This window comes from Oxyura jamaicensis, chromosome 3 (genome assembly GCF_011077185.1).
Source record: "Oxyura jamaicensis isolate SHBP4307 breed ruddy duck chromosome 3, BPBGC_Ojam_1.0, whole genome shotgun sequence".
In the NCBI taxonomy this organism is placed as follows: domain Eukaryota; kingdom Metazoa; phylum Chordata; class Aves; order Anseriformes; family Anatidae; genus Oxyura; species Oxyura jamaicensis.
Genome location: NC_048895.1, coordinates 14,040,837 through 14,049,448, shown reverse-complemented (window position 1 = coordinate 14,049,448; position 8,612 = coordinate 14,040,837). Strand labels below are relative to the sequence as shown.

The window sequence follows — 8,612 nt, the reverse complement described above, 5'->3', positions numbered from 1 at the left end:
TTATTTTATTTTATTTTATTTTATTTTATTTTATTTTATTTTATTTTTTTTTAAAGCCTGGCTCCTGCGAGCTATTTCTATAATCCAGCAAGTCACAAAAACCATCAGGAAACCTGACAGAGGGGAAGGTGGCACCTGTTCTGAAGAGCTTTTGCTGCTGGATGTGATTTGAGGCTGAAATACAGTGGCACCTCCCTGGTCAGCATGGGGACTGCCCTGAACAAGTAGTATTTGCCAGCCCCATGTCTGCTGAAGGGAGAGCTTTTGTCCCAGAAATGAGAAAGCCAGAACAAATGCTGCTACGAATTTGTTACAAAGGCTTTAATAAGGGGCCGTTGTAGGGCAACTAATTATCTTAAGTACCTCTAAAACAGCTTCTTGCTCGACCACCAATAGGGCACAGGACTAGCTGTTGCCATTAATTTTTAGTTAATTTCCTGGGGAAAAAAATATAAAAAAAACCTTGGAAAACTAAGTGTCTTTTTGGAAGGCTTGCAGTTAGTTTAGAAATGTTTTTATTTTATGTGATGAAGGAGGAAATTGTTTTTATTATTCCTATGAGAAGCTATTATCCAGTGCAGAGCCATGAAACTTTATTTGAGTGTAACCTGATTTCTCCTGGATTGACTGCATCTTACGGCATTACCTGCTTGTGCCGTGATTCTCAGCTATTTTCAGATCCTAGTGCCAGCATAAGAAAGGCTAAAATTACTGCTCTGGCCAGGCATTTTACTTCCAGCAGAGGCTATTTTATCTTCTGATAAACATGATGCAGTGCCGCTTGCTTCTGGAGACCGAATTTTCTATGAGATTGAATGAAGCTGTGGCTGCGGTGTGGCAGGCCAGTGTGCTGAAAATATCCCTAGGGACTGGCAATGCTCATCATTCCCTGCCTGGGTCCTCCAGGGGGGCCCTCGTGAGAGAGACAGGGTCCCCCCAAAACAAAAGAGAAAAGAAAAACAGAGCAAAAAGCTGCAAGGGGCCAAGCTTCGAAGGAGGGAGGGCAAAACGGCCGGGAGCCAGAGCGCGAGGAGAAAGGAGTGTGAGAGTAGGGAGACACAGAGAAAAGCGGACGGCAGCGTCTCGAGAGCTGGTCTGGTGTTACTCTCACACCTTTCACTCCTCGTCGTAGCCACACCGGGTCCCCAAGCACAAGGAAGAAACTGCACTCTTTCTCATACTCCTCACGGTCAAGTATTCTAAGGGTAATGAATTTCCTGTGGGAACACAAGACAAAGGCAAACACATGATTGGCATCGCACGCGCATGCAGTTCACGTCCGCCGTGGTGCCGAGATGGTCGGGGAGGGAGGGAAGTGGCTGCACATCGCCCTGTGGTGGACGGGGAAGGGCAGGAGCATCCCCACCAGCCGGCCTGGGGGTTTCGGGGGCCCCTGCTCCTGCCCTTTCCCACAGGCGCTGGGGATGTGAGCTCAGTGTTGCAGGTGCCAGGCATGAGTGAGCCAGACAGGGACACACAGGCTGGGCTCAGCCCCGGAGCACGTCCCCCACCTTTCTTCTCACTCATCTCCACCAGCCGGGGCTCCCCGATCTCTAGGTAGAAGGTCTTGTTTTTCTCATACTCCTCATCATCTATCACCTTGATTGATATCGTTTTGCTGGAACAGAGAAGAAGAAATAGAGATTCAAGAGTAAGGGGGGAAGAGGGAGGAGGGAGAGAGGGCGAGGAGGAGGAGGGTGGAAACGCCAGGAGAAGGTGGCTGTGGAGAGAAAACAGTGGGTTCAGTAGCACAGCCGGAGGGGCAGCACGGCCAAAAGCAAAGGGCAGGAGCCGAGAGGCCGAGAGAACGAGCACAGACCGTGGGGTCCGGGTGCCTCCCAAAACCCAGGGTGCAACGCAGCCCCTCAACGACTTGCTCCCACTTAACCCAGCCCCTGCAGGGGGCTCTGCCTCACCCCGACACCTCACATCCATGCACAACATGACCGTCGGCTGCTCCCTTTGGGCTTCGCAGGCTCCCACTGGCAAGGGATGCTGTGGTCCCATCCCCGGCTCCTCTGCACGCTGCGCGGCAGAGCCCCTCTGTGCCCTGACAAGTATTTGGCAGCAGAGACGACATTTTACTCTCATTTGGAGCAAACACCGCCAAGCACTCGGAGGAACAGCCAGGATGATTTCTTGTGCCGTTCGCTATGAGTCAGAAGCGTATTAAGTTTGCCCTTCATGCTTATAATGAAACCGTTTACTCAAGAGCGAGCGATGGCTGTGAAGAGTGTAACAATGCAGCACAGCTCGGTGTAATTGTATTTTATAATGAATATCTGTAATAATTTCTTCTGTTGGTAATTATTGCTGCAATGGCTTTGTACGTAGGAAAAATGGGTACCGAGCGCGCAGCCGATCTTGCTTTGCATTGACGAGTTAGGTGAAATTATTGTGTATTAAAAAACTAATGAAGGATGCAAAAATGCTCACAGCCAAGCCATCAGAGGACCCGGCAGTATTAACAGAATGGCATGATTTCAAAAATATTACTAACCAAATCAATAATTTTCCTGACAAATCCCATTAAATTGCATCCTGTGCATCCCCTCCACGTATGAAAAAAAAAGCCCTTCTCAGGAAAATTAATTAAAAAAGCTGCGTTCAGCAATACTGAGGGCAGCAGAGGAATCAAGATGCAAACTGCCTATGGGTGTGCTCTGGCTTCCTGAGTGTGGTGTTCCTAAGCTCCGCACAATAATCCTCTCTTACAAGAAGAACCCTGGGTGCCCATAAAATAAAAAAGCTGCTCCTGATGCTCAGACTCAACACAAACAGGACCAGAACAATGGGGCCTCAGGACCGAAAGTGCCACTGCCAGCAGGTGCTGCTGTAATGCAGCTTTCCAGCTGGTCTTCCCAGGGTGCGAGCGAGTGCTCTGTGTTGGGTAGACATGAGCGCTGCTGTTTTTTCGCTGCAAGAAGGCTGCTGGGACAAAGGGTGGGAGGAAAAAACAGCAAGTCTGCTCCCCAGATGAATTCCCAATCAGCAAAAATTGCTGAGGCAAACGTGTCCCTGGGATGATGCTGCAATCCCAGAGAAAAGGGTTTCCTCCTTATGGTGTTGGAGACCACATCTGCCTGAGAAACAAGCACGTGGAAATAACACGGATTATTCTTAGAGCACGCCTGATCTCCATTGCACTGCCTTTTGCCTGCTGGGTCCCGTAGGGCACTCTGAATCCCCCACCAATGCACAGCAAGACTTTCTCAACAACCAGCTGAGGTTTTGGGTCCTTAGCAGGAGACGAACTATTGCCTTATCCAGCTTTGTGCTCTAATTTAGTCGTATGGGACCATTGCTCTGAGCAGCAATGCTGGTAAAAGAAAGCGCTGGTGGTGCCATGATGTGTCAGGGGCATTTAGTGCGTGGACTCTCCTCCTGTCTGTGTCCAGGCAGGGTGGATGAAATGTAGGGGGAATGTGTTTGGTGACTCCACTCAGCGCTGTCAACCACCCATGGGAACCACCTGGCTCCAGGCGCCCCCCACCAACGTGCTCACACTGACAAAAAGTTGGGCAAAGTGTTGCCAAGGAGAAACCAGCCAACTGTCTGCATTCCTGTACCAGAAACTGCTCGTCCCCGAGTCCGTAGCCAAGGCAATCGCTGAGGGAATGAGTTTCAGCTCATTTCCATGTACCAGCAATCAAAGAATAAAACTAATCTTGCAGAATTGCAGCTCCAGCTCTTTTCCTCTTGCCGACACCCAGCAGCAAGGGAAGGAAGGGGATCTTCCTGAACATGGCGTACAAATTCCTGTCCTTGCTCCAAACCCCACACTCTTCATCGGGGTTATAGTTTTTGTTTCAAACTATGCCATTTCACTCAAAGAAGTGTAAAGACCTTTCAGCAGAGCATCCCCACACTACCTTTGGTTTCCAGAACCCATTGGAGAAGTCCTCTTGGCTGGCGATGCTCCAAGGATGGTGCAGCAAGGGAAAACTCACCATGCCCGAGGGGACCTGAAGGCCACCCGGCACAGTCTCCTCTGACCACTGCCAAGAGCACCTGCCTGTAGCAGGATGTATGAGCAGGACGGGCATACAGACAATATTTCTAACCAGCTCTCTCCCAGCCCCCAGATATTTGCATCTCAGGGTTTCCAGCCAGCCCAGGTTTCTATGTATTTAGCCATGCTCTGCAGGTTTCTCGCGTTTCACTCTGAGCTTGGGTAAACTTCTGGCATTTGCAGTGTCCCGGGTGCCAGGGAGAGCAACGTGCTTGCTAATGCCAGCTCGGTGTCACGGGCAGCAAATTGCTGGTCTCGTGAAGTGATGTGTACCTGGTACAAGCATGCCAGCCCACCCACGCTTTCTGGACACATCCCTGGGAAGGGCAAGAGATACCTCAGCCAGACTTTGCTCTCTTGTGGGCTCAGACAGCACCAGGAGCGACTGGTGACAACCTGCCCGGACATTTTGTGAAAGGTGGTTTTCATCGCTGCACAGCATCACCGTGCCCAGATCACACAGGAGCTGAAATAACCAAGTACTGTGTGCAGCTAGTGAAGGTGTGCCCAGTGGGCCACGAAAATGAACATCGCTAAACTCACAACAACCTACTGCTACAGCAGTCAGTAACTAGCTTGCCCACCAGCACACAGCATGCTCTCTCTGCCGGGACAGATGGACACTTATTCCTGAATTAATGCAGGGAATAATGCTCTTATGCAGCTTGTCACCCATCCTACTTCCACTGATCACCCAGGAGAGCTAAGTGTATAGCACAGAGGACTTTCAACTCCAGGTTCATAATTACAATATCCAGTGCAGACAGCTGGGAGAGGAGTTGCCTAAGTCCTGTGATGTCCTAAGTCCCGACCCCCAACCACCAAGCACTTCCCATGCTGGCAGGTCAGCGATTGCAGGCAGGGAATAACCAGGAGGGATGCACATTCTGGTGATGACATTTCAGAAGCACATTTCCTGGTGCTGCCCATTCCAGCATCTGTTTTCAGGCTCCTGCAGAAAGCTGCCACATTGATTTCTCATACATCTGCTCGTCAGCCAGTCACTTAATTAGCCCCAGTTAAAGCCTACCATGAGAGATGACCATGGGGCTGGGGACACCAGAACTGGGCACCTCCAGAGCCAGGGGCCAAGGCCAAGTGAACCTAAGCCATGAGAAGGTGTTGGGAGTGAATCCCAGGGCATGGCTGGAGACAGCTGCTAAGAGCAAGCGGCTCTTTCTCTTCCCATCTCCACCTTCTCCAGGCTTTGCTCTTCATCTCTGTACATGTCCTCACCTCCTTTGGGAGCTCTCATCTCCCCAGAGACTGTGCCCAGAGGCTGTGGGGACTCAAGGCCCTGTTCCTGCTGTTAGAGACACCAAAAGAAACCTAGCTGCTCCTGTCTCTGCAGCACGCAGCTCTTCAGACCCGGGCACCGGGGAGTGCTTTTATGCACTTAGCAGCTTCATTGCTCAAATTTCTGACAGCTACTCGAGGAGGGAAGTTGTCTTGTTGCTGGGAAGGAAAAGGAGGAGACGAGGTTTTTCTTAGACCAGTTGACAAGAAAATTGCACCTGATAGCAAGGAGGTGACAGCGGTGGGAGCCCTCATCCCAGCTGCAGGTGACATGTGCCTGGCAGGGGGACGTGCGGGAGGGCAACGCGATGCCTGCCCTGCCAGCACAGGGTCACTCCCTCCTTGGGGACAGAAAACACTCAAATGTGGGCCAGGTTGTGCAAACGACCTTGTCACACACAGTTTTATCTGTTAAACAGTGGGCTCTGAGAGAGGAGAGGGTTCATTAAGATTGTTGTTCCAGCCCACGCTCTCTGGAGGACTTTACCAGCCAAGCGTATGGGGAGGGCAGATGTAGCAGGCAATGGTCCTATGTGGAAAGACACAATGGTCAGGGGGCTCAATCTTGGCTCCACTCATGCCAACAGGCTGGAGATGTCCCCTCTGGGGGTGTCTCATTTCCCTGCCAGCTCCCAGCCAGCAGTTCAGGCTGCATAAAGGCCATAAAATAGCTTCTGGGTGATTCAGAGAGCTCAGATTCAGCCTCTTCTCTGGATGCATAACCATTAAAATCCAATAAAGGACAGGGGGAGCCATCCCAAAACCCCCAGGCACAAGCAGAAGGGCAGACCAAACCTCCCCAACACCAGTGAAGGCTCAGAAACAAGACGTATTATGGGCATGAGGAGTCTCAGTAACCTGGTGCCCCAGCAGCATGGTGGACCCAGCCTCCCAAGGGACAGACCCCAGGGTTCTTCTATCTGTCTATTTATTCCTGAAGTATTCTCAGTGGTTTTGAGGATGAGCTGGGGTATGATCAGAGCTGGAGGCAGGGGCTGTCCCTGCAGCTCCACTACTGGGAGTCAATGGACCAGCCCTGTCCTTCTGCCTATGGCTGCACCTGTCCAGGTGGTGCAAAAAGCACCTTGGGGCATCGATGATGCCATTGCTCTACTGCAGATGCTGGGGACAGACACTAAATGGCTGAGCTGTGGGAACCAGAAAGGGCTCCTGGTACAAGCTTGACTCCAGCAGATATGAGCTTCAGTGTGCCATGTTTGCAGGTGATTATCAGCGTGACATGTACTTCCTTGCAGTTGGTTAATTAGTCCACCACAGAGAATAAATCGGCACTACCGGCTCCATGGACTGGACATGATGGTCAAATGGAAATGGGTGCATGAGGAGAGACGGTGTGTTGGCCGTCCTTAACCCTGTGCTGATGGGTCCCATGCTTGTAAGATGCCCCATGAGTCATCCATGAAGGACCTTTTGCAGATCCCAGGCTTGCTGACGTTAAATGTCTGTGCTTGATGAAAATTTTGCCTAAAGCATGCTGTCAACATGACATGGAGGGCAAAGGAAAACCTGCCTGAAGCCAAGCCTGACACATGCTTTCGGAAGGGTAAATGTAAGCAGATTTGATGCGGCAGCTCAGTTTGCTGGCCCAGCAGACCAAATCTGAAAGGGGCTGCACAGCCCAATGCCTGCCAAAATGGTGAGCACACCAGCCTGGGCACTGCAAACTGGGAAGGGAGGGGAAATTGTCCTTCTGTCTCCACCACTGGAGCCAAAATTAACTTGGATGCTTTTATTTTCTTGGTTGCCCTCTCCTTCTTTCTCAGAGGAATCAGTCTTGCTGCATCAATCTCTGTAAGAGCACAGGGCCGTGCTGTCATCTCCGTGGCAGCATGAAACAACTGCTCCTCTGGCCTCAGGATGCATTAAGTTTAAATGACAACACACAGCTCAAATACCTAACTTTGTCTTGCTTCAGAGCATCGCTACCAGGAGAGCCCTGGAAAAGCCTCATCTATCCAGCACGCTCCTCCTTGGCCTTGTGGAGAACCAAGATGTGGGAGGTGGCTTGCAGAGGCAGCAGGACTGAGGGCTGTTGCTGCTTGAATAGCTGGGAGATGACAGGCACAGCTGATGCTCAGTGCCTCAGAAAAGACTTTTCAGGAGCAACAATCGCCAGGTAAGATATTTTGCATGCTAGACTGAACGCTGCTTGGCGCTCTTCTTAGGAAGGCTGTGTTGGGCAGGGTTTGTCAGACCAGAGATTCTGCTTTTCTGGGGAATCCCTGACATTTGCTCTGATCTGAGTGTGAATTTTGCACTCTGGCTAATGCATGTCTTCACTCATCTGCCAATGTCACAATGCACAAGGGGCTGGCTGGCCAAAAAATGCATGTTATTCTCTTGAAGTGCCGCAAAACAGGAGCTGAGCCCTTGGTCATGCTTAAAGGTTTTCCCATCCCAGGACAGCTGAAGGTGCGACCGTCCCTTGGCTCTGGATACACTAACACCAGGACAAACCAGTGCTTGCTGTTCTCTCCCAGTCCCATTGCCCTGCACATCCAGGTGTGGTGACCCACCACTTAAAGCTCACCGAGAGCCTGCTGGAGGCAGGATCATGAGGGGATCAAACAGGAGTCACTAAGTCTAGATCCATGTCTGGATCTCCAAGGACAACATGCATAAACAGTGCAATGCAAGCGACAACTAGGAAGGAAAACACATTTGATGTGAATTTGATCAAAACCACCCCAGCAGCAATTGCTTAAGGCGCCTGGGAAAGCTGACAGAGTAGAAATAACTCATCCCGTGGCTTCACACAAAACTGCTGTTAGTCCCGAAAAATTCAGCCTGTGCTGCAAGCAAGGGGTTTAGTGCCCGGGACTCTTCCCAGCCTAAGACCCTTCCTTCATATAAACCCTTGCAAATGCCACTACTAATAAGCTGCAGAGTCTGGAACCAAAATCTGGTATTTCTGCTATTCCTCTGCCCATCTACTTGGTTGTTCTCATACACATCTTGCCCAAGGGAAAACAACTGGAAACTCGTACAATTGCTTCCCACTTCTCCGTGCACCCGAATACGCACATGGCTTTTCTTCACAGACAGGTTCCCTTTTATGAGAATAATTGCTCCAACCTTTCCAATAAGTACGAGTTGCCCTTCTCTGTGTGCAGCTGACATAGTTGCCATGACAATGCTCCTCAAACAGAACACATCACTCTTATTGAAACGGCTTTGGCACGTCCCAAAATGAATTTCAATAAGCAACTGCCAGTGGAGGGGATGTTTCTGCAGCCTTGTAAATTATTTAGCAAACTTTGCTGAGTTTAAGCTGAGTAAACAA

The 8,612-nt window shown here is 50.5% G+C and overlaps 1 protein-coding gene across 7 annotated transcripts in view; it reads right to left on the bottom strand.

Annotated features, from left to right (window-relative positions):
• The window catches only part of SLC8A1 (solute carrier family 8 member A1), a 101,008-nt gene that overhangs the window by 12,111 nt on the left and 80,285 nt on the right, over positions 1-8,612 (bottom strand). For 4 of the 7 annotated variants that reach the window (XM_035322915.1, XM_035322909.1, XM_035322911.1 and 1 more), the window contains exon 3: positions 1,512-1,618. In XM_035322915.1, the coding sequence (XP_035178806.1) occupies positions 1,512-1,618 (107 nt within the window). Of the gene's footprint in view, positions 1-1,113; positions 1,218-1,511; positions 1,619-8,612 lie in introns of all 7 variants that reach the window. The other 3 variants (XM_035322910.1, XM_035322912.1, XM_035322913.1) reach the window with 1 other exon arrangement.